This window comes from Haliotis rubra, unplaced genomic scaffold (genome assembly GCF_003918875.1).
Source record: "Haliotis rubra isolate DU_JTF1 unplaced genomic scaffold, ASM391887v1 Scf73, whole genome shotgun sequence".
Classification (NCBI taxonomy): domain Eukaryota; kingdom Metazoa; phylum Mollusca; class Gastropoda; order Lepetellida; family Haliotidae; genus Haliotis; species Haliotis rubra.
This window is the reverse complement of record NW_025767446.1, coordinates 1,866,891-1,894,747: the sequence shown is the minus strand read 5'-3', so window position 1 is coordinate 1,894,747 and position 27,857 is coordinate 1,866,891. Positions and strand designations below refer to the sequence as shown.

At 40.0% G+C, this 27,857-nt stretch overlaps 1 protein-coding gene across 1 annotated transcript; it reads left to right on the top strand.

Annotated features, from left to right (window-relative positions):
- The first annotated feature begins 296 nt into the window (after nt 1-296).
- LOC124259578 (uncharacterized transporter slc-17.2-like) lies at nt 297-21,227 on the top strand. The gene is made up of 11 exons (XM_046693734.1): nt 297-520; nt 11,179-11,270; nt 11,646-11,777; nt 13,833-14,119; nt 14,570-14,803; nt 15,195-15,282; nt 16,463-16,558; nt 17,486-17,619; nt 19,509-19,652; nt 20,177-20,309; nt 20,946-21,227. Exons 3-11 carry the CDS (start codon nt 11,744-11,746, stop codon nt 21,104-21,106), a joined length of 1,311 nt encoding a protein of 436 aa, XP_046549690.1. The 5' UTR covers nt 297-520; nt 11,179-11,270; nt 11,646-11,743; the 3' UTR covers nt 21,107-21,227.
- Nucleotides 21,228-27,857: the final 6,630 nt, after the last annotated feature.

The window sequence follows — 27,857 nt, the reverse complement described above, 5'->3', positions numbered from 1 at the left end:
ATCCGTAGTTCGTTACATGCATTTTGACTAATATATACAGCATGTGGCCAGGACAAAAGCGTGAACGCTATATCCGACAGTTCGTTATAACCGTAGCTTACTGCAGGAACATGTTTGTCAATCCAGTAATTTAACGTTTTGTCTTGTGAGAGAAACAAATGCTTCTACTCATATTGAAAAGGAGCCCCTCGGTTAATGAAGATTCCGACCATTAGTATCATGCACATATAGGGCTGAGCGGAAAGAAACGAACATGATTCAGGTTCGTGAGACAGACAGTTTAAGCAGGACGCCGCGCAAGCCTAACACAAGCAGCGAGTACTGCGCAACGCTTCACTACCTATTGACGTACAGCATATGAATGCGCGCGATAGAGCGAACGGTGACAAACAGCTCTGTTTCCTTAAGCGTGACTTGGCCAGAGTACTTTGGTTGTGCACCGCCATCGTGCACCGCCATCGGACTTGCAGAACAGTTCGCTGCCTAGAGTATGGTAATTCGACATCGCTCCCATGTACACGTGAGTAGACTGCTATCAACTACTGAGTGCATCGGAGTCGGAGTATATATTTCGGATCTATTTGTGTGTTATTGTTTTACTCTGCTGTAGAAAAGGACTCGCGGGGAAAGTGTGGCATGCAGGTAGACATGAACGGATGTGTGAGGAAATTAGGTCACTGTGTAATTGTACGTACCTGTTGACAGAAACGATTATGCTTATATTCTGCGTGCAATACATATCTAACCTCCAAGTTTGTACTTTTACAAACACTGGTATCCGTGCATATATACATCAATTGTGATAAGTTTTTTATGAAATGTTTTTGTTACATGCCTTTATTACGTTCAGACAACTCAGATATTATGCTTCATATTTAGCATGTGTTTGGCAGAATATATGTGTTTTTAAAATAACAATGAAAAAGCACAGGGATTTATTTTCCCTTTCGTATGTTAGCAAAGCAATGGTAAGTCATGCCTCGCATGGATTTAAACCAAACTTTTGTACATATTCTGATGTTTGTAGTTCTAATTTTTGTCTAATAATTGTCCAACACCTAAGATACACTCTACCTAAACGCCAAATGATATCCTGAAATCAATATTGGTCAAATATCAGTTTGCTTTTTAATGTCACAGTGGCTGTTTTTGTTTATTGTTCAACGCCGTACTCAGCATTATTCCAACTATAGCTTCGCGGTCTGTACATAATTGAGTCTTGACCAGACAAGTCAGTCATTAACAGTGTGTGTGTGTTTGTGTGCACGCGTGAGTGCGTGTGTTTGTGACCCATGAATCGGTCTAACTGTTTTTGGTATTGATGCCTCTGGAGTATATTCCTAACTAAACACCAATGGTAGGTGTGAATGTGGCCTTATCCATTGAATGTATGTCAGTTTGCCATATCTACATATTCTCTGCCATATGCATTCAACGATATTCCAATAACGTTCAGTGCATCTAAATAAACAATATATATGTGAAATGGAAAACCTGTCGCCATCGACTGTCGTTCGCTGCATGAATAGAATATATTCGTAAATGAATACATATCATTATTCCGTCAACGTTGACACGATTTGAAATCAGTGAAATTGTGGCATTGAAAAATTATATTTGGATTGTTTGAGAAACATAATATTTGAATATTTGAAGCATAAAGGAAAGAAACTGTTGTGTACATGTTTAAATTTCATTTACAAAACAAAACAATTTCGCGAAAGGGTTGTATGCTTTGAAACCAGATGAGTTGTGGCAAGAAAATTTCATTGGCTGGAGCCTCATTTCAGACGTTTTTCATATTTCTGAACAGGTAACCAAATTCTTCAAAACAAAATGGTTAGTGCCTTACCGTACATAATTCGACATTATGATCTACATAGGTTATGCAGCACCGTAGGTGTAGGGTTGGCTATATGTGTCTTAAAGCTTCACCACGTAGGCTTTCACCTCACAGACAGGTCGAGATATAATACTGTTCAGACCGGCGTCAAACCCAACTCACTCACACGATATGGAGGCCCAGGCTAGATTTGATCTTCAGCAAACCATGTTTATCGGGAGAGAGCGGCCAGGTTCGTTAATACATGTCATCGTATCCGTATTTTGTAGATGGATGTTAAAGATGCGAGACACTTGATTGTCTTGTCCAGACTAGAATAGTTACAGATAACTTACAGAAAGGCAGTATTGGTGAATCTCGTCGTTGAATTTGCCAAATTATTGTAACGTATGCATTACATGTTCATGATTTCTTACTATTGAAATGTTTACAAATATATTCTCAACATTGTCACCGATGTTTGCAACGAAGAGACCAATAGATCATTAATAATAGCAGGATATGTTGAACAGTGTGTAATCTGAGTTTGTAATATAATTCACTGGAAAAAAAAAATCCATCTTTCCAAGCTTGGAAATGTCTTGGAAAGATGATGTTTCCAAGACATTTCCAATTTTGGAAAGATGATGTTTCCAAAAATTTCCAATCTTGGAAATATCCGCAAGGGGAGATAACTGGTGGGTGATGGTAAATTATTGTTCTGCATGGGCTAATTGCAATAGTGGCATGGGGCGGCATGAGTGTTTCATGGGGTCGTTAAGGCGACTGGCGGTAGTCTTTGATGTTTGGTGTTGTTTTAGTAATGATTGTTTAAGGGGTTAACGAAAGGATTATCGACTTGACTAGTCGAAATTGCAGTGAACACATTTTAAGTGTGAAAAGTGAATTTGTCACGTTGAGTTTAAATATGTATCATCATAAGCTTATATCTAGTCAGTGAGAGTTAATTTCGTACAAGGGCCACCGACCCGTTTTACAATTATAAAGATGAAAATACAATCCAGCGCCATATATAATATTAAGCTGCATGCTAACGTGTACAATGTCTAATTTAATCTTATACTCTATATTCAAAAACTTCGCTCTTTTGTCAATGTTTCACATGGATTATTTATGTAGTATTGTGGGAGAAGGCTGTTTCTCAGATCACAGTAAAATGAACATTCAATAAAGAATTGGTACTCTGATTCAATGGTAAGTACAATACACAGAGGGTAGAATCACTCATGTTGTTTTATATTTACTTTTCGCCCTTATTCCAACATTAAAGGATGGTCTGAACAACGAAACTTACTCAAAGCAAAACGAATCGTTGCGTTGCTGTCAATCGTTGCGTTGCCGTCCTGGGGGGTCGAGTGATGGTGTCACCATGCACTAATTTCCACCGGACCCCGCAGTTCGTGCTAAATCATTTAGTAAATGAGTTATGTTTGTGAGTGCGAAACAAGCGTTGTGGAAGCTTGGAACGATATCTTAAATTTGTCCAGATGCTTCGCGGAAGTTAAAGAATCAAACTACTTACTACTTGTAGTACAATATATATATGATTGATGACCAAACATATTTTCCATGACACAACTTGAAGTAGTGTTATATTGATTACCACCTCGCTTCCTCGAGAGAAATTGTTATGATATAAGATATGTCACGCAAATCCTATTGGACATCAATCAAATACATATTGTACTACCAGTAGAAAGTAGTTTTGATTTTGTAACTCGGTGAAAACAAACCTAAATAGCATTTATTCTCAGACTCGCGGATGTTCGCGACAGTGCGCTGCCATTTTTAATAATCGTAACATGACGGGCTAAAGTCTGTTAAAGAATTAATGAGATTATGGTTTGTTTTCATCAAGTTAGAAAAGCAAAACTACTTTCTACTCGTAGTTAAATATGTATTGGAATCATGGCCAACAGGATTTGGCATGACACAACTTATAACATAACGATTTCTTCCTCGGAAGCGAGGTGGGGGTCGAAGTGACATACTGCGCAATAAATATCTTGCTACATTCCCATGGTTAATGTCCACTCACCAGTATGTAGATACTAGTCAACGTGCGTCTTTCTATTTGGTCTTATAATCCTAATTAGTTTATTATCAGGCGATCTGCCTTTACTTATAACTTGAATATCTAGACATTGTAAATCATAATTCGCACGCACGCCCTAGTGTATGTTGTCTGTCTCATTACTTCACGACGAAATCGTGGATTCTGTGGAATGCTGCGACAAATGAATAAAAACAAAAAGCAATTATTAAAACTAAAACAGGTAGTTATAATGATGTCAGGCTATTACTTTGTTCGAGGAATGTATCCATCAATATCCACAAAAACGAGCCGTATGCCATTCACCTGCAGCTGTTCCAAATGATGTGTCTTTTAACAGTCTAATACATGTTCACGAAAAGTGATATATCGTTTCAGGTATTTCACATTGGTATATAGTCGCATTGGTCACCCAAGATAGCATACCTGGGAACTAATTGCATAATCTCCGCCATTCTTTACAAAAAAAAGTAATTTAGTTAGCCAATAATGAGAATCAATGTCTTGGCGGTTAATCCTTTGAAAGAAGGAAGTTGTTTTACGCAGACACAGACACGACAGAGTGTATTTAGTATTGATTAGTAAATGTACATACATAAACACTACCTTTTTGACAAATCCGTAAGATAAAAGTATGGGTTAATCCTTTGATCGATGTTTATACTGTTGAGTATTTACTCCAGACACAAGAAATGCAAAATGGGAACCTTTGTCGGGTTATCTAAGTGGTGTTACCACTAATTATACCTGTTATAAATTCATTAACTGACCATCAAGTGAATGATGACAAATGACATGTGTAGGTTTATACCACCTAACACGGGTTACAACAAGGGAGTATTAATTGCTGTACTGCATGCAATTTTAATTGCATGTGAAAACCTATGGGCCGACACTATTTTGAGAATACGGACAGAACTTCACTGTTGCAAAAGAAATACATATAAGCATTTGCTGTGTGCTAAAACTGTATTTACCTATTTACCTAAGTAAATTTTCAGAGTCTTCTAGCAATAGCAAAGTGCAAGGATGTGTTAAAAAGGAATAACGCAGTCAAACAGTTGCTGTTCGAATTGCATGAAATATGCAAAAAGCATGACATATTCAAGAACGATGTTTCCAATTTTGGAAATATGAGATTTCCAAAAATGTACAATTTTGGAAATGTCCACAAGGGGAGATAACTGGTGGGTGATGGTAAATTATTGTTCTTTGCACGCCCCAGGACCTAATCCCTTGTTGATTGATGAGTGAGTCAAGGCAGTTAAGAGTCACCAATTAACAAGGCCTACTGCCTTGGCCTTATGCCTCTTAAAGAAGTCTCTGGAAGTAAGTTAAATCTTTGATGGGCATTAAGAAGTGGAATGCATTACTGTGACCTGATTTTCACCTGATGAAGGAGCAAGCATAAGCTCCGAAACTTCGTGTTATTCACAATAAAGAAGTAGACATCCATAAATCTTGTTTTTCTTATTAAAAAGGTAAGTTATTAAAATCTGCTGAGCTGTAGGTTTGTTAATCATGTCGCGATGTGATTATCGCTTTAACACACCTGAGAGATTCGTCAACAGTGTGGTATGCACAGGCGGTGAAAATTGTATTGTATTACATTGGGTTGGTTGCATATTGTTAACATTATTCCATGGTCAATATCGCAATGTTTCTGAAATGGTAGTATACGGAAGTTTGTTCCATATTTTTGATAATTTATAGAGTGATTCTTATCAAATTAGATATTTCTTTATCGTCCGAACAGAATTCACAAATTACGGATGTTTTGTGTGTGTGTGTGTGTGTGTGTGTGTGTGTGTGTGCATGCACGCGTGTATAACATCTATAACTTGATAGGTATTAATTAAAATCAGGCCGATTGTAACCATAATGACTGAGTATATTGGGGATGGAACACTCCAAGAACAAAAATAATTTCACTCTTCAAAAGGAACTGGAACAGTAACATTTTTCATGTTTTCATATGAGCTTCAAAACATTGAATGACATAAATGCTGTATGATGAAATGGATCAGAGAACATTAGAATGGCATACGTGACGTGTGAATGACACGTGTAATGGTCAAAAATATATAATCACTATGTTAGTTAACTCATGACCAGACACGTCAAACTGGTACCGATAGATTTATATCTAATATGTAAAAATTCAGTATTTCTTAGTACCTGAAATAGAAAACACGACTTTGGAATGAGATGTTTTAATCTGAGATTAATCTGTTAGGTAGCAGTTTACTTAAGTAGAACTTAAATCAACTTCAAAAGATTGGTCATTCGCAAAGTGAAGCAGATTTCACTTATACTGCAGTAAACAGTATGGGGATACACAACGAAACATACCACTTACGTGATAACAACTCCATGTTTATTGCATAGAGCGGCATTTCGATGTACAACGTTCAGGATAAACAAGCTGATTGAATGTTGATTGATTCCATCACTTGGAGAATGGAGTGGATTTAGACTTGTTGATCTTACTCTCCTCATGCCCCCAACGATGTGCTACTTGCTGAATCACCTGGTGTTAGTTTGCTGCTAGTCACTATGCATATATACTTCTGTTCACCTGGTAACTGTTATCTTGATAACGGCATGAGAATATACATGGAAACTCCCCTCTATCGACCTTTGGTCCAAACAGATGAGTTAAGAGAAATGTTGATGTCCCGTCCGTTAGCAAATTAACATTGGATTATAGAGACAATGATAGGCCTACTTGTTGATAGAATAGGATATTCCGGATTATGCGAATGAGAGCACACCTAATGAGAAAACGAGCCAAATATATGTATAAAGATAGTGTTTCATTTCAGTCTCAGCATATAAACATTGAAATATAAAACACATAAAAAACATAGAAGGCGTAAGCCACGAGTGGAGACTATATGGACAGATTTTATTTAATCATGTTACAACATGCTACATATTACAGGATTTTTTTTATAAATAGTTATATTACATCATATTATGAAATGTTTCAAAATATTACATAATTATAAATATACATACACATTTATAAGTACATTATAAATATATTAAAGATGTGAAAGAAGAGACGCTGAATCAGCAAACTGTCTAACAGTTAACATTCCATTTTATTTTGAAACTGGTGTCTCAGTTCTTGAAGATGTCGTTCAAGGTATCGGTATTTCTTCGTCGTGGGTTGTCTTTGGCCTTCGGCATATTGCACCAACAAGGTGTAGGAATAAACTTATGTTCAAGTTGAGCATTAGCCATTTCGAAATCGAATGTACACTTTCATGCTTCTTCTCATTACATGTATATATCCCAATGTAATTAGAGGGGAACTGATCCAGAGCGATTAATGTTTCTCGCCAACAGTCTAATTACCAAACCAAACTGCAAGCTTGTCGGTATCTGCTCCCTCGACAGTGACGGACACAGGGACTGGGCTTCTGGCCACCTTGACAAAATTTCTTCAACCCAAACAGCGGGACATTAGGAAGGGTGGATGCTCATCAGATGCTGTTACATGTATTTGAGAATACCCCCAGTAGTTCCTGTCTGATTGCAATAAAGTATACCAGCAGTGTATATGCTTTTCGGATTTTTTAATGCATAGATGGCATAGTGACTGATCCAATTTTTCAATTTGATCTTATTTCTGTGTTTTTTACCTCGATATTTAATCATGCCATGTAAACATATGATGTCTATTACATATTATATTTATGACAAATGAAAATGTACTCAGGTATATACAATTTTAACTTCAGTACACATCCAATGCTTATATGTATTTCTTATGCAACAATGAAGTTCCGTTCGTATCCTCCAAACAGTGTCGGCCCATAACTTTTTCAGGCAATTAACATTGCATGCAATTCAGCGATTACTATCCCTTTGCTGTAACTAGCTGAGTGTTTGGTGGTATAAACCTACACATGTTATTTGTCATCATTCACTTGATGGTCAATTAATGCATTTATAACAGGTATGATGGTAATACCACTCAGGTTACCCGCCAAAGGTTCCCATTTCGCATTTCTTGTGTCTGGAGTAAATACATGTACTCAGCATTATGAATTGATGGTCTGATGTGACAAATGTATTACATGTTATGTAATATGCTCATGGAACTGCAGCAAGACGAATTATCAGCTGAGATACAAAACAAACATTGATCAAAGGATTAACCGATAACACGCTGATTGATTAATTACTTTTTCTTGCACAGTGGATTTGTCAAAAGGTAATGTTTATGTATGTAGATTTACTAATCTATACTGATTACACCCTGTCCTGTACCCTGTACCTGTGTAAAACAACATCTTTCCTTCAATGTATTAACCGCCAGTAAGTTGATGGGGTGTTCCTCTTTGCCAGTCGGGCAAGTTGTTTATTTAAGGCGTAAGAGGATCACCAGACCATGTTAATTAGCAAGACAATGGTACGGGTGGGTGGGGAGGGTGGGGAGGAGATGACCAAGCCAAGAAAAACACAAGTGGATTTAATGCTCATTATTGGCTAATTAGATTACCTTTTAAAGAATGGCGGACATCATGCAATTAGTTGACCAATGAGATTATACACCAATGTGAAAACTGAATCGATGTATCCCTTTTCGGGTATTAGACTGTTAAAAGACACTTGGCATGGAACGGGATTCTTTGTCAGCTGCAGATCAATGGCATATTGTTCCTTTATGTGGAGGTAGTGTCCCATTTTTGACAGCGTCTTGGTCACTGATTCGCGAAGTTTCGCTCTCAAACCTGGGATAACTAGCTGCACCAATTAAGGGTAGTTATGTTAATGCAATCACCTGAGAGAAGTACAGAACAAGTAAAATTCTTCAACACTAATACAAACTAATACGAGACGAACTGCCAGCAGGAATGGTACCATTATATGGAGATATCAGTGCCTGAAAACAGCCTCAGTCACTACAACAGCAGATGGGACTGTTGTCAGAAGAGGGGACAAACAGCATACACATCCAGACCAAAGCTCTCTATTGGCTCCTATATCCAAATTTGAGGCGGTCAAAATCGGGACTTAACCTATGTGGATATTGATGGATACATTCCTCGAACAAGGTAATAACCTGACATTGTTGCAGACTTTAGTCGGTTTTATTTCTAATATTTGCATTTTGTTTTTATTCATTTGTGGTAGCATTCAACAGAATCATTTGTTTTCGCCGTAATGAGACAGACAACATACACTAGGTCATACCTAGGGTGTGTGTGAAATATGATTCTTGTTGGCATTCTATAAAATGTCTAGATATTACAGTCATGTTATAAATACGCTATAAGTATAATCGTATGCTTTTTATTAAGTTTCAAAATGCATGCCAAATATGGCAATATAATAATTAGGATTATAAGACAAAATATATAGACATGCATTGACTTCTGTTTTTTTTCAGTCCTGACATTTTTACCACTGGCAGATGATTAAACTTCAAAGTGTTTTCATTTCATTTTCAAAATGATGGAAATATTATCGAGTAAAAAGATTTTATTTTTGTTGATCAATCTACACCTATACGATCAATTGCGCATGCGGGTTGCGCAGCAAAGGTCACGAACCAATCGAAAGTACTGGGATATCATCCGGGTACTCAGGGGAGAAAAGCAATAACAAAAGCAACAACCAGTGCGCGGAAATTGCTCTGGATCAGTGCCTTGTTAAATGTGTTTACCATATGATTGTTTTGATCATGTTTTTACACGGTCGGCTTCAGTGTGCGATGTGTTCACTTCCATCAACCACCAGCTTGTAATAACACGTCACGTGAGATTAGCCATGTGCTAAAATAACACCCAAACTTTAAAGCGTACCCCTTGTCAATGTCCTGAGCCTTATAAGAATCGAAAGGTCGGCTTCCTGAGTCGACATCTCAAACTATGGTATGTAAGTGGTAATAATTCCCGAGCATTAGAGAACAGATTGGCTTGTTTGGAATTTAATGCTTTTCATAAACTAGAATCTCATAAACTATTTGTCTCTGGAATCATCTGTGATATGAACTTGTGTAGTGGTTTCTCCAGAAATTATTTAACGTTATCTAAAATTAAACATTTAGTCACCTTTTATTGTATATGACCAAATTAATTAGTTACACTATGAAGTTTTTAAGAAGGGATTCATTTGGGTTCTTTTTGCCCCAGTCCGCCTGTGTGTGGACAATATAACCAATTATCTATTATTAAGTTCATGATATTTCGTGAATACACCAACTGCATAACACCGTCTCTGACCACAAACCCAAACGGGTTGCTCTCTATTCGCTCACAGTCTTAAAACAACATTTCATGGTCTGTTGACTTCGCAATGATAAACCACCTAAACGGTCCATCCCTTGTGTCAGGTGTTAATTAGAGGGTACCATTAAAGAATGTATTCTACTACAATAAGCCTATTATTCCCTGGCAAGGGTTCACTTTTATGACATGTAATAAACCATGGCCAGTCAGTGGGTCCGGTAAACTTTTATTTAATCAATGATGTAACGTAGGTCTATGTAATTTGTGTTTATGCAAACCGTGACAGGTCAAAAACTATTTGCGCTTTTGTGGATAATAAGTAAACCATACACTTAAAACTGTATTTTGGAAAATGCTGGCCATATCAGGGCAAATATGACAGTTAATGCCAATTTTGACACCTAGAACAACAAGGATGCAGACGAGAGAAGTTATACCAGGAATAATCTACAACGTCTTATAGTCTCCTGGTTATAGTTGATCGCATAGAGGACGAATACACCCTAGGAGGACGAATACACAGTCTATACACTCACGGGGATCCTTGGGAAAAGGAGAAACTGAAAGAAGTAGTGGTAAAATCCTTCCTAAATTTCCAAAGATTTCCAAGCCTTGGAAATATCATCTTTCCAATTTTGGAAATTTTGGAAATATCATCTTTCCAAATTGGAAATTTTTGAAATCACCATTTAATCACTACTACATTACTTCTTGTTGATTGTACCCAGTAAGTACTTGACATACTGACTTTAAAACATACAAAACAACGTTGTGAATGCTGATTCAGGATGAAATGAAAAGTGGCGATACTTAGTGAACTTTATTTTCAGATATTGGTTTCATTAATTTTGCTTTGCTGATGATATCGAAAAACATGGAAGTTTTTGGAAGATGTATGTTTTGAAGACTTTTGAATATTATTCAACATCAAACTGAGTCATATCGCTCTGACACAATGGGATTATACAACATATTTTCTGAGATGCACCTGTTGGTCATTGTCCAAGAACTTGACAACCGGCTTCGTGTGTTTTCAGGATATGTACGTACTCCACGACATAACGCACGCTCTTTCCCTGCTCAACAAGTCTATTGTTGCACGTACACAATGGGTCTGATTCCAGCCGGGGTGAGTACAGGCGCCATTCCACATACCTTGCCACCAACGATTATTATTGAAAAGTGCGATTCCCTAACACCGTTTGTTTTTGAAATTAATATTAGCACGGGAACACAGTTCCAGTAAACGGTTTATTCACGACCTAACTATATCCTACAAACTAGTGTTGTGTCAATAGAAACATGAATTTCCAAAGTGATGCGAAAATGCCAATACTAATGTCACATCTGGCATATATTCCTAACCATATCAAAACCCTGTAGGATATTACAACATTGATGGGTTTTTTATGTTGTCGTTGAACTGAATTATCAGTGACAGGCTCGTTCATTTTATAGATGTTACAATGACCACCAATTGCTTACTTAGCAATTTCTATTGCAGTGCTAGGCATACTGTATATAAAAAGGCCTGGCCACGGGGGCATTCGCTCTTTTACATAACTGACCAACACCGACATGACTATGTGTTGAGCATTGAAGATGGAAGTGGAACCAAATCTGAACATTGACAAAGGTATGGTTTTGCATATAATCTTTGACATGCCATACATGTGTGTCGAGTAATTGCTTTATCATATACATCATTCCGGGCCATTTAATCACAAAACTGTGGGCCACCACGTAACATGGTGAAGCTATACATTTTGAAAGAGTTAGCCTATTGGTTATACGTTACATCATCACGTTCGATTCGCTACATGGGTAAAATGTGACAAAAACTAAGTTCTTATGCCCTCAGCATTTGGCTGGAATATTTAAGGTTTTACACCTTTGAAATTTTCAAAGGTGTAAAACCATACTTACTTACTCTTCACTTAATGACTGACTGCCTCACTTCTAAAACGCAAAAGGCAGTATGTCACCAATGTTCAGAGCGTACAACCAATCTTGCCAGTCCACAAACGTGTCGGGCTCTCCGGAAGAGGTGAGGTGAGGTGAGGTGAAATGGGGCTCAACGTCGCACTTAAGAATATTCGCTCATATGATGCCGTGCATGCGTGAGTATGTGTGCCTGTACTATCCCAGACATTAGCTGGTTTTATAGTGCTAGCTCACTGAGATACCCTGCCGCAGTGAAGCATGAATACCCCAATCAGACACATTATATTGACTCCGAGCTGACCAGTGCTTGTTGTACCCATTAATGCCGAGTGCCAGGCAGGGAACAACAAGTACCATATTTTAACGTCTATTGTTATGACGCGGCCGGGGATCGAACCCGCGACTTACTCCTCTCCGGGCGGACGCTCTTTCCGGAAGAGTATCAGATGATGTGGCTTTGGAGAACGGTATATCCAAGTATTTTGTACAGTAAGTGAGTGAAAGAGTATGGTTTACTCCGCTTGTAGCAATATTACTGCAATATCAAGGCTTGTGACACCAGAAATGGGCTTCACACCTTGTTCCCATATGAGGAATCGAATCCAGATCTTCGGCGTGACGAGCGATCGCTTTAACCACTAGACTACCGTACCGCCCCCTATTGTGGGTGAACATTAAGTCCAACTGGACAGAACATGGTGGAACTGACAGTCGGGATGGGACGTGTTTGGGAGACACTATCGACCAAGTATACTTGGAACGGGGGACTATGTATTCAGCGGTGTCTGTCCGTACGTCCATACGTACGTCCCGATTCTTGTTAACGCGATATCTCATGAACTGTTGTACCCAATGTCTTCACATTTTGTGACAGCCTACATTGGGAGATTATGCAGACACCAGTCGATTTGGGTGACCTTGACCTTATCTTCAAGGTCACCACGATACTTTGACCGCTTTTTAAACGCGATATCTCATAATACATTGCACCCAATGTTTTCAAGTATGTTGACAGCCTACATTGGGTGATTATGCAGACACCAGTCATTTCAGGCATCTTGTATGTGACCCAAAAATATAAGTAGTAAATATAGATATTCAATTCTTTAGCGGCGGGGGACATTGCCATATCAGTGGCAAACACTTGTTGAACATTATTATTATGTGTAACGTCAAACAGAAGGTAAACTTGAACATAGTTCTGTTAGCGGTCAACATATTTAGGGGTGACTAACGTATTTCCAGGTGTATACAATGAAGTGGGTGACTGAGCTTGGTTAAACGCCGTTTTTCACAACTTGTCAGTCATACGTATCAGGGTTATTTGAGAATACAATCTAAGGTCTGTAGGTCTTGGATGTTTACTACTTTGACGAAATCAAAGAGAATATTGCTGATACCCAGAAGCGAAAACTGGCAAACCGAAATTCGGTCCCACGACCACATGTTTTATGCAGAATGGACGCAGCCGCACATTGATGAATTATCTGAGCCAGATTTCAGTAGAAGCCCATGTAACACTATTTAGTGAAGCTTACACATATGTTTGTATTTGGAAATGAAGGCACGTTGTCACATTTAGCAATTTACGAACTAAACTCATTTGTATTAAAAACTGAACATGTATTTGGACAAAGAAACAAAATGAAAGAGACAATTTCAGGACTGGTGCTGTGAGAAATGGTTTTTGTGTCCGAGCTCGAGGTCGTAGGAACAGATTTACCATTCTATTGAATTCTCTTTTCAGATGAGACACACGGAAAGTGTCGCTACTGGCTTGCCATATTGCTTTCAGTTGGCATGTGTCTTGGCAGCTGTTTCCGGTCGAGTCTCGGGATAACTATAGTGTGTATGATTCGTCAATCCAGCGGGAACTTGACAGATCTTGGGGGAAGGTTATCATTGAAAACCTTATCTAACTTGACCACAGCTTATAGTCATTCAAACAGCACCAATGGATATGAAACATCAGACAGTTATTGCCCTACTGGCAAGATTCTCAGCTGGATTACCAGTGATGCTGATGAGTTCGAGGTGAGTTGTCATATAGTAAGTCATCTACAAACTCATATATGCTGATTTTGTTTAATGTTATCTCGAATTTGCTTACCATGTCATAGTTCTCGGAAATTTGTTTGTTTTTATTATCTTATATTGTAAACATTTCTTTCCTCACTTGGTATGCATACCTCCTAAGATCCGGGTTAGGACTGGTCCACTGTTTCCCATGCTTGTCTTAAGAGGCGACGAACGGGAGGGGAAGGACAGAGCCCTTCCCCAGACGTTGTCAAATGTTATTGTTTCCCAATTGCGCAGATCGATGCTCATGCTGTTGATCACAGGACTCGATTATTTACAGACCGACGCTATATAGCTGGAATATTGCTGAGTTCGGCGTAAACAACACACACTCAAATAAAATCATTTGGTGTGCGCCATTGTGTTGTACTTATAGGCATACATATTGAACTTTGGTATTTACAGATGGGAGAATTTGAATGGAGTAAAGAAACACAAGGTATTGTTCTTGGATCATTGTTCTGGGGATACCTGTGTCTTCAAATTCCATGTGGGTTGCTAGCCGAACGATTTGGTCCCAGAAAAGTCATTGGAATTGGGTTAATCTTGTGTTCTGCATCAACACTGCTTTCACCTGTAGCTGCCCGCACGAACGTGTACATTCTGGTGGCTCTTCGGATCCTAACTGGAGCATTTGTGGTGAGAACTGTCCTGACACGTTTATGCATAGGAATGTCTTCTATTATTCCAATATAGCGGTAACAAAAATTTGGACAAGTTGTTTCGGTTTTACGTTGTCTTTAATAGAAGCAATGTTTCCATTAAAATCAAACAGACAAGTTCATACACATACTGTCTACATTGTAGATATTAAATTCTCTATTGTCCTTGGAAATGAACCATTGACTTAATATGTCTTTGCAATATAGTTTAAATATTCCAGAATGCAATACTTTTAGCACTGGATTCCTGTAAACCCGTGGGCACATGTGTCAGAATGGGTCGACAGATCTTTTCATAAACCCGATGTGTATGAATCTATACATGACCAAAGGAATTTCTAACAGTCATGTTTCTTTCTTTTTCCAAGTCAGTATTGTTCACATCGCTTCCTGCTTTCTGGGTCCAGTGGGCACCCAAATCAGAAATCTCGTCTTTACAAAGTATAGCCTTTACAGGTAAACACATGGATCTTTGGTCACCCCCGCAGTTTCTCTATCCCTTTGATGTTTCAATCCTTCCAGACTGACTGACTGAGTTTGGTTTTACGCCGCTTTTAGCAATATTCCAGCAACATCACGGCGGGGGACTACCAGAAATGGGTTCACGCATTGTACCCATGTGGGGATTCGAACCCGGATCTTCGGCGTGACGAGCCAACGCTTTAACCACTAGGCTATCCCACCGCCCCCAATCCTTCCAGAACGCTGCTATACTACATGTATAATATAAAGAATAGTATTGCCCGTGTCCTGATCCAATAACTTGTTCTCGCGATGAACATGTAAATACGATCACAGATTTGGAACTGATTTATGCAAGACCAATGCATCGGCGTGATTAATACATTATTGTAAATGCTACCAAACAGTTTTGATGAGGGTTGCTGATGTGTTAGTATGTATAAATCATACCTGTTTCGCGAATAAGCATAGATGACCAGATTTTGGAACATAGTGAATTAATTCTCAGTCAAAGTGAAATGAGTAGGTCATGAAGATGGTATATGTGGTATATGTTTGCAAAGGTACTCATTCCGATTCCTGGGCTATGGAAACTTATTTGATGAAATTAATGACATGATGACAAGAAAAAAAGCACTGATAGGAAAACTCTCTACTGCATTTGCATATTTGTAACATACCCCGAATGCCAAAAGGCAAAATGAAACCAAGGCGTTGTAAGTCTAAAAACACACATCTATGAAGGGAAGCAGCTTCTCAAAAACGGGCTACATTAAATAGTTGAAATTACACACTGCACGTTCGGTTCCAAATTCAATTTATTGAAATCACATCTACGGGTAATGTAGATCTCAACTAATAACATAGCATATACTCGTAAATATGTAGCCTGTATTAATGACTGGGTTTCGTGTATTTTCTCCAAGTTTGGGAATAGCGAATTTTTGGTATCAAAGCAGCTTACTGGAATCACTAAACCATCACATATTCAAATCCAGCTATCCAGCTGCAAGGTAGCAAGCGACTTGTAATCTATGGAATGATTTTCTTTGCAAAACATTCTAATACATATGTTGTCTCACTGAATACGTTTTAAATCAGTTGAACATTCTATAACACTTCTGCACATTCTTTATGAATGTTTGCATCAATAATTTCCATTTATGTATGCTAGGCAGTGAAGTTGGAAATGCTTTAGTCTTCCCACTTGCCGGCTTCCTGTGCAGATCCGGCTTTGATGGTGGTTGGGCGTCCGTGTTTTATGTCACAGGTGAGTGTTTGTGAAATAGTCTAGAAAATTCATATTGTCTAAATTATACCAAATGTAGAGGTAGCATCAAACTCAACCTTTTCACCCATACTGCATATCTTGACCACGTTGAACACCAGTGCTTGTCACAGTACATTACATCATGTGGCCAATACTCATTCAGTTGGTCTATGAACATGTGGACATTGTTTCAACAGTGGGGTAAACCTTGTTTATTTTTAGTAACCTCATACATTCTGTGTCTAGTTCCATATCAACAACCCGTGAAGGTCCGGGTTAGAATGAACCTTCAGTAACCCATGATTGTCGTAAGAGGCGACTAACGGGATCGGGTGGTCAAGCTCGTTGGCTTGGTTGACACATGTCATCGGTTCCCAATTGCGCAGATCGATGTTCATGCTGTTAATCACTGGATTGTCTGGTCCAGACTTGACTATTTACATACCGCCGCCATATAGCTGGAATATGTGCGGCGTAAAACTAAATTCCCTCACTCATTCCATATGAACAAGAATTTCTGGAGGGTGGGAGGTGTCTTGCTAATTACTGGAAAACACTTTTACTGCTTCTGAGAGATCCTGAAAGTTAGGGTCTTTTCTAGCATTTGGCCCAGGAAGTAATCACCTCTGTTAGTCTAAATGTATCATTCTCAGTTCATATCGCATACGATCAAGAATTCATTAGTGTGTCTATGCAATTCATAACATTTACGCTCATAAATACCTAGGTATTCATGCTGCATTAATTGCTTTCTTCTTTTTGGACACATATTTTACTTTATATAACAGCTAACAAATTAGTGACTGCTCTATAGATTACGTAATATACCATCTGTGTACACACCGCATTAATGTTTCGTCGTATTAGCCCAAGGTATAACTGCTTTGCTGTTAATATGCAAATATATCCATGTCTCATTACATGCAGGTGGTCTCGGGGTTACATGGTCTTTATTATGGATATTACTGTCACGTGATAAACCAGGTGATCAACCATGGATATCAATGGATGAAAGAACCTACATAGAACGACATACAAAAACACGGACACACAAAGAGAAGGTATGGCAAATGAAAGTTAATCAGAAACTGGTCACGCCAAGCAAGACTTCCATCTTAAAATATGACGTTTTGGCGAATAAATACCTAAATATACCTCTTACGAAGCCAGATAATTATATTTTCTTTGATTGTTTAGTCTTCATCTGTATTGAATGTTTCACGAATGCACAAACTCAGTATTCGTATTATCTACTATGCACTACTGGTTTGAAGAGTGTACACAAACATGTACATGACAGGCATCATTAGTATCATGCTTATTCATCACCAATGAGCAATGGTGAAACATATGTATAACATAAACAGTAGTTCGGGTCGTAATTTACCTTTCATGTCACACTGTATTTTTATGAAAAGAATACCCCACACTGAGCTATTAACAGAATTATTTCTTCTGTGACTGTGACATGGTAGCATGAACTAATGTGTCCTAGTTATTTAACAAACCCTATAACTTTGAGTCTGACCGGTCTTTGTTTGAAAAGGGTTATGGTACCCAAGGTCATTGTAAAGCTTTAAATTGGTGGGCGGGTTAAGGAACCTTCCATATTCGGCCCATCTCCGATCTAATACAGTTATAGAATTTGACTTGTGCCATATGCTCCGTTCTATTTCGCGGTGAACGTTTGCCTTGCCTTTGCCTGCGAATTTTCTTACTAGCTGTGTTTATTAAAGTCACACTTTCAATACAAAATTGCAGTTCTTGACATGCCAAGCCGGGTTCCACCATGCTTTCTAAACATTTTACAATCAGTTACAGTAGTACGATTGATCTCCAAACGGAGACGCAAACTATGTACATAACTTGCATATTGTACAATCACATTTCCTCAAATAGGTTTTAGTTCTGGATAGTTTTTCATAACACCGGTACATCATCTAAACATCCAAATATATGCCAGAATGTCCGTACAATTTAACAGTTCTCAAATAATACTTGTAGTGTGGTGTTAGACAGGGTTGAGCTTTGAGCCCTATACTGTTTTGGTTATTGGCTTCACATTGTGAAAATGAAAATCTAGTATCATCCAGACATAATTCAAATTGTTATCTTTTTGGCTGCTAATGGTGCAGTGTTATTACCAAATGATAGCCTATATCAGTATATTAATACGTAGCAATCATCTGTTGAAATAGATACAATGAAAAGAGTGCGTTCGTTTTGCATATCAAATGACCATGTGCCTTCCAAAAATAAGAATGAATGCTTGCTTCTCACCCATACTAAGCCATTGTTATTCAGACATTTGTTGACTCAAATAGTGTTGCAGTAATATTGCTCTGTACTAAATTTGGGGTTTATCGTATTGTAACTTAATCGAATTTATACATTTGTTTGCTTGTGATCTCTAACCTCTAACGAAATTGAACGCGGAGGTGGGAGATACCCCATTTACATTACAGTATATAGATGCTGCATTAAGGATTTTAATACGTGACTCGTTTTTCTAACAACCTGAACCTTTTACAAATACAACTTCTTGGTGAACATAAAGTAGACGTAGATTAGTTCCGGGTCCAATATAGGAAACGCTGATGATTGGCAAGTGGTACGTTATTTTCATGTACCCTTCTTTCGTGAAGATCCCAAACACGAACCTTTTGGATTCGATGGCCATCTCACCAGGTGTGTCTTTTTCTGGACTCGATCACAGTTCGAGAAGTCCCTGTTACCAAGCCTGTTTGGTAAAAGTCAGTGCTAACTATCAAACAGACCAACCATGATCCCCTGTATCCTCCATGTGCATGTCTTTTTGTCATATTGAAAATACGAAAATGGTAAAGTCAAAGCGAAATATAAGTGATGATGAGATTTTCATTGATAACATAATACATATTTTATTCGTGCCTTATGTATTTAAATGTCTCCACGTCTGTGTTCTATGTAGAGGATACCATGGGGCGATATGCTGAAATCAAGAGCGTCGTGGACGTTAATCTGCACCCACACATTGTACAACTATGCCTACTACATGCTACAGCTTCAACTTCCAACTTACCTCAATGAGGTCATGCATTTCGACATTCAATCGGTAATTCAAATTGTGCACAGCTGACTATCTATCGTCTTTTGCATGATTATTTATTTTTTATATTTTAAGGTGATTAAGATATTCAGGAAAGTATCCTTTCTGAGAACACCTGGTGTCATTAATGGTTATAAGTGAACCATTCACAAAATTGTCATTAACACCGGTGACGATCCGGGTTGGAATTGGCCTTCACCAACCCATGTTTCATCGGGTGGACATGATTGACGCATGTCATCGTATCCCAGTTGCGTAAATATACGCAATCTAGTCAGTCACTAGATTGTCATGCCCAGACTGCTTTAACTACAGACCGCCGTCATATACATCGAATATAGCAAAACAAACTAACAAAGACTTGATTAAACCCCGAATGAAGGCAGACAATGGAGAATGAATATTCTCTTCAATATATATTCTTGTGAGAGAAGAACATAACTCATGACTTTGAATTGTTCAAAATTATATTTACAATGTGAGAGCCTTTATATTGAGGTATATTATCTGTTCCCCTACGACACATTCAGAACGGTGTACTTGTCATGATGCCCTACCTGTGTACTGGTGTCGTCGTGTTCTTGTCTGGCTGGCTGGCAGATACCCTTATAAAGAAGAACTATTTGTCACGTGACAACACAAGGAAGCTCATGAACTCTATAGGTATTTACTGGTTTTACTTGTGTGTAGCGGTTGTTGTTTGTCAATGTAATTTTCAAGTGTTGTTCTAACATTGTTCTCACAAACTGCCGAAAAACATACACTTGATTTGACCCCAACAAATTACAAAGGTTATCGAAATATTACGAAGCTATAAATGTAGTATCCAAACGAAAATATAGTTTACGTATGAACTTTAAGAACTTCGAAATACTATTTATTGCTTGTTTCATTTTTATCTACCGTTAGACATGGGTTTACATTTCTCTTGTCTGTCAGTTCAGACGAAATCCCACGGAGGCAGCAGTTACTGCACATGTTAACATTTCAATCTTTGAAATTAATTTTAAGAAGTACTGGAGCGCAGCGCTCCATGATCAGTTTATTTCAATGTGGTCTTGTACACGTGTACACTTGTAAACTTGTAGCTGCGAAATTAGAGAAAGACTGACAAGAGCACCTAATTCCATGAAATCTTCTCGACAGGCACCTCTTAACTCACATCGACCAGTCTTTGAACGACATTTAGAAGTGATACACATAAAGGCGAGAATTTATGGATGTCAACGTCTTTATTTAGCGGGACACGACGTTTCGGGGTATATCCTTACTCATTCTTCCTTCTTACTCCTTTGCCAGTTCATTCCACTGATCGAGGAATAAGACTGTCTCCGAAACGTCGTGTTCCTCAAATAAAGAAGTTGCCATCCACAAATTCTCTCCTTCATACCGACAATTTCATCTGTAGCTGTCGCCGTACCTGCAGTTTTGATGATCTCCTTGGCGCAGCTCGACTGTAGGAGTCAAGTACCCGCAGTCGTACTGCTGTGTCTAGCAGGGGCAGTGAATGCATTTGCTTGGTCTGGAGGGTTTATGGTTTCCTATATAGAGATAGCCCTTGCCCATTCGGCGACTCTCTTCGCCGTGTCTAACACCATTGCCAGTATACCAGGGATAGTCGCACCCTATGTGGTGTCTCGGCTAACCCCGACGGTGAGTATTTATTATTTCTTCTGTGTGATATTTTACCGGGACCTTAATTCCCTTTCGCATTTATAATGTTTTATGTTGGATGTGTACTGGAGGTATCATGAAACTGTTAAATGAATTCGTGATGATGTGCATAAATACATGGTATGCATAAATACGCTCATGCACGTTTCAAATGTCGTGGTAGGCATGTACATGCATAGAATTTTGCATTGAATTTTGGTTTGGTTTTGAACATGACACATGCCATATTTTGATAAAACATAGAACTTAGGTCTAGTATGTTTAACACACTTAACAAGTTGAAAGAACCTGTTTCTTATGATAAGAAATAGAACTTTAGAACCAGCGCCGAATTAGTACGATATAAATGTCCAAGCTGGATCGAATAACCATAATGATTATAGCACAGATCAATTATGTCAGCGGCGATATGGTCGACCGGCATGAAGTCTGACGAATCTTTGAAGTCACGATGTTCAACATGGCGGTTCGAGGTTGTTCGCCGATATCCTTCCCCGGTCGCCGGAGAAACGATCGTTTGCCGACAGTTGACCAATATTGTCGACATATTCAATTTAAACGCTTCAACGATATCATCTTTGAGACGGACCGTCGGTCCGGCGACGCCAGTTCCATTGTCCCCGGTAAAGCGAGCGATAACGCGATAATGGATGATACCTGCTGATGGAGCGATAACGTCGATAAATGGATATCGTTAACCAATATGGATAACGTTGAGTCGTGAAGCGATAACGCCAGTTGATGATAACGTTTATTGAGATGGTTCCACGGATATGATAACGTTAAAGGTCGATGATAACGTTAGCGGAGTGATGATGAACTGACGCCATCGAGTTTATATGCAACCCGCAGCGTAACAACCGAATATTTTGTCTTCGCGGTTCCATCAACATTCATTTGATATATTTATTATTCGTCCAAACGATCATCAATCGTACCTTCTGTTCAGCGATGAAATCGTATTGTGTTTTGAGAGCAGCGATTTAATATTTTGATTGCGTTCGTTATCGATCCTGTCCGTGACAGCATCCCGATTCTTAACGAAACCGCACCGCGGTTTATCGTCCGGTTATGACGAATATCTTCACCTTCCGATGACTTACGATATATCCCAAACAGCGAAGAGTTTGATGTGCCACGACGACCAATAGTATCTGACCGATTCCGGTTTTGAAAACATAGAGTTAACGAAACCAACAACAACCAACCATCGAATATCCGTTTGATTCTTTCATCCCGGTATCCGGGTTTGAACTGAATATCAATAAAATCCATTAATTCGTAACGAAACCAACTGAAGTTCCACCACGAACTCGATGACGAACCGATGATCGAATCAATCGATAACCCGAATTAAAAACGCCATTTACCAACGATCGCTTATTCAGTTAATAGCCATTTCATAATGACTTCAGCGGAACAGCTTCGAGCAGCCATGATTACGCATCCGCCGAGATTTAAATGAAGATATGATCGAGATCGAGATGAAGGCTTTGAACTAACCCATTCACTTTAGTAAACCATAATGAAGATCCATTGTGAATCATGATCCGCCAGGACCCATTATTTTGCATAAACGATATTTGAAAGACGATTTATCCAGCCTTTGAAGCAATATCTTTAACGAAGCCACCAACCTGGCCAGGTTGGATCTAAGAAATGCCGATAACAGAATCATTGTCGAAAACTCAAACTGATGAAAACCACCGTCAACTTGAGTTCTCCCGTCCTCATTAGCGAGCGACGACCAATCAGAATTCGTCGTAAGGTTAATAAAGATGATTCATGAAAACGCGCTTTATTCAGCACCGTCCAACTTCCTGACCTTCATAAACCCTCCCGAACCAGACGCAGTTTATCGGAGAGGATCCATATCCCTAAATTATAGGGATTTTTCGTTGTCCCATGGCGACGTTCACCAGCCCTGACGGTTTGACAGCCAAACACACCACCATAATCCAAAATGAACCAGTAACGAACTGCCCGGAACTTCTGAATTTGAATAACGAATGCCGCGACGTCGAAGACCATCGAATCGCCAGAACTGACGCATTTACCAGTCGTCGGCCGATCTCTTTCCAGTTATTACGTGTTCCAGTTTCAGACGCGCACGCCTTCCGAATCCCAGTTTGATTGCCACTGGCACGATGCGGAACGATTGTTGCGCCACCAGCGGCGCATACGGAAATGAAGCCGAATATCGTCGGTGATATATACCTTTGTTATTCAATTCTTGATAACACGCCTGATACATTGCACAGCGCATACGACTTTTAACGATTGCTACGGGTATACGGATTGAGGATATGAACTGACCGACAATATCGGTTTGGTGTACATAGCGGTGGCTGCAACAACATCACGGCGACCCTGTCCGTGCCATGATGAGTTTGACCGATGTTCGATATCGGTTTTTCAAACCGACGCAAAATCTGTTGGTTGATATGGTTCACCGATTTTGAGATGGTCAGTATCTTCGTTCATAACCCATGGTTGATGGACCACCGATGCCGAGACCGGTATCTTCGTCCAGCGAACCGTATCGATGGTGGCCACCGATAAGTTTTGAATATCGTCCAGCGCAACCGGCGTAGCCGGCTTCAGTCCGTAACCATATGAGCCGTATTTTCGTCCTACGTAAATCATGGTTCTCTGTTCCAGCAAAACCAGTATTTGATGAGTTTGTCGATGCTTCGGCGAACGGTATTTTAACCAGCAACCCATATTTGATGGCGGAATTAACGATGCTGATATCAGTATATTTTTCTCATCCATGCAATCATGCATTGATGATGGTCAATGATACGATCGGCGCCCGTCCAGAGCAAATCATATGGTTGCATTTTCGTCCGGCGTAAACTGAGCGGTAGCTTTCAACAAACCGCATTTTATCCACGCGAAATCAGCATTGATTTTATTGGCGATGTTTCGATAATCGGCGGATGCCGTCCATGCGTAACCGAATATGGACCACGATATCGATATCATGCGTTTCACCGATGCAATCCGTTAGGTTATGGCGGCATGATAAGCGTGATGATCATATTTTCCCAACCAAAACCGGCATTGATATGGGCCATGGATGCTTGAGCGAAGGTTTTCGTCCGCAAAATCGGCAGCCGATGGTTCAACGATGCTTTGTTATCGCGGTATTTTCGTCCGGTTAAACGGTTGATGGCGGAGCAATGACGGATACCGCGCGATCATGTTATCTGCGCGTTCGATAGTTGCCCATGGATGTTCATCGTATTTTCGTCCATAACTATGATTATGTAACAGTCGATACCATCATGGTTTTCTGTTCATGCAAACTGCGGCGGTTTTATGCATTTTCTGTCCACGCATCCATATGTTTCGTATTTTCAACTGAGCGCAACCCACATACTGGTGGTTCGTCCAGGCGTAACCCGAAGTTTGATGGTTATCTGACGACAGCCTGGATTCCGGTTTTCTCAAACCATGCAACGGTATTTTCGATATAATTTAACGATGTCGGATGATCGGCGTATTTTCCATCCATGCAAATCATGGAAGTTTGATGATGCGGTTGCACGATGATCGGTGGCGTTCATGCAACCAGCATACCGCATTTTTCGTCCATGTAAACTGGCGAAATGTATTTTCGTCCATGTCCAGGACGTTGTGGTTTTCCCAACCAGCAATCCCGGTCGATGGCGGACGGTAGTCGATGCCTGGCGTTCGGTTTCCGCAACCTGCAACGGTTAGCCGATGGCGATCAATGATGTCGATGACGAAGTGTTTGTCCAGGCAACTGGCGCCGATGAGCAATCGGCGATAAATGATATCTTCATCCCAGTAACTGGCCGATGATGACTGAATTGATGTTTCGATATCATATTTTCAACCATGCAAAATCCTGAGTCGATGGCGGCCGATGATGTCGACCAGCGGTTCTTCGTCCAGGCAAAATCTGGCAACGGATATGGACCCACTGATTTATATCCGCGTTTTCTGTCCACAAACCCGGCGAAGCCGATATGGACCACTGATGCCGACATCGGCATTTTCTTCGTCTGGCGGTCTGCGGAAACATGGTGTCAATTTGATGTCGATATTCGGCGTGGTTTTCATCCTGAAAGGCACCTTAATGATGGCATCCACCGATATTGATGATCGCGGTTTTCTTCAGTTCAGGCGCAACCCCGGCGTTGTCGATGGCGGTTCACGGATGTTTTGGCGATTTGGCATTTTCAACCATGCAACCAGCAATGATGGTACACCGGTTTGATTTGATGACGGCATATTCGTCCAGCAACCTGGAAGGCCGATGTCGACCGACGATGTTCATACTCCAGAGTTCTACGCGCACCAGCACGATGCACCGTCGATGTTGACATCCCGCATATTTTCTGATGCAAAATCTGGCGGTTGATGGCACAATGATGTTCGATATCGGCGCGTTCATCCATGTTCCGGTCGATTGGCGGTCACTGATGCCGACATCAGCGTGGTTTCGTCCGCAACCCACATGATATGGATCCACGACAGCCGACATCGGTGTTTTCCCTGGAACCATACGCAAAGCCAGTATTTGATGGAAGGTCAATGATGCCTGACATCGGTGGTTTTCTCTCATCCGCGCACCCTGGCATTGATGGCGTTCAGCGGATGCCGACATCGCATTTTCTTCGCCTGTCCATAAACTTGCGTTGCGTTAATTTCGGCAAAATTTTGATACCCAGGCTTCGTTCAGGCACCAGCATTGATGGCGTTCCGGTGATGCTGACACCTGCGTATTTTCGTTCAGTAAACGGAGTGAATGATGGTAATTAACGATGCCTGATATCTGCGGTTTTCAGCAAAATCCATAATGATGGCGAATTGTCGATGCAGCCATATCAGCGGTTATTTCAACCAGGCACCATACGATGGCGAACTGGTGATGTTTGATATTCAGGCGATGCCGCTAATCCTTTCCCGAACGAATGTTCGTAATTTGCTGAATAATTCGGAGTTCGTCTCGCTCATCAATCCTCAGCACCTTCTTTGTATCCCCGCGACGGAAGATCGGCGGATATAATTGAACTGGCAGATATCCGGTCGTCCGGTGAAATGGAAAATATTATGACATTTAGCCGTACGGCTGGTTCGATACGACAGATGCTGCCGGCGAGCGCATCAGTTGCCACGGACCATTTATATCTCGACCTCCCATAACACGCTTTTCACCTGTTAGCCGTCAGTAAATGAATCGGACACCATGAACTGCATCTGACAATTACGGCTTATGGTAACGCAGTGGCAGAAACGTCGTCCGATTACGCGGCACCACGCACACCCGCCAGTCCATACAGCGAAATGCGAACTCATAGTTCAGCACGACGCGCCTGACGCGCAATCAACATTTAACCGTTATCCGGCATCCAGGCGAGATGGTCAGCCTGATTGGCGATCCCAGTGAGTGCAATGGCTCACCGCTGGTAAGATCCCCAATCATATTCCACCAATGGAGCCCGGTTTTAGAGTGGAACCGATCAACGCTTCGCAAGATGGTTCCGAGCGAGCAACGATAGCGAACTGCAATGAGCAACCGATGATCGGCATTAAACTGAATGAACCGATGGCTGACCGAATATGACGCACTGGCCAGTTCTCGAATGACGAAATGAATAGTTTTTCTTGTTCACGAAGAAAACCATGTTTTATTAAAAACCGAGTTTAAGCCAAATCGAAGGAATAAGAACTTTCAAATCATTATGGTTCGTTCGTTGATATGATGAATTTCATTTCTTGTATGAATTGGAATAATCCAGCTTTAAATGGTGCAGGTTATCAAACTTGATAGAAAGCAGTTTCACTTATAGCCGAAGCGGAATAATTTTAGAGAGCGGCGACACAAAATGCAGGTCATTGAGATGGCGCTGTTGTTCGCCACAAATTGAATACAATTGCGGTATCACGATGAGTGAGTGAGGAAGTTTTGGTTTTACGCCGCCTCCAGCATCTGCGGTATCTTCGAAAATAAATTGAAAGTCCGACCAGATTTCAATATTCGAAAGATCAATATCACCGAATTGCTTTTTTACGCATCGATATTTGATGGCGTTCAGAAGTCAACGAAGTTCACCCACCGTCCCCATCGCCTCTTTATTGATGTAAGGTGTTACTAAACATCAATAATTAACCGGATCTTCACTTCGCCGCAATGGTCATAATTAACCACAGCAATCAAAGTCGATACACTGCGATAGTACGCATGCAGTCAAGGTATAATTCGATCCATGGTTAATTTGGAGTACAACAATACACTTATTTTTATATCACCAATCAAATTGAGTTTATTGTTGAAGGATAAGCGTTGCTGATTCGCCGTACCTCCGGTATTGCATGATGGCGATTCATGAAGTCCGGAAGCGAAGCGAAAGAACAGTCCAGCTGAAAATTATGTAAAATTAAACCGTCGTCCATCGATACAAAAGCATTCTGTTGTTCTTGAGGCCATCGGCGTTAACGGATTTGAACCGAAGCTTGCAATATCTCAAACATTTTCGCTGATTGCGGAAACATCATATCAAG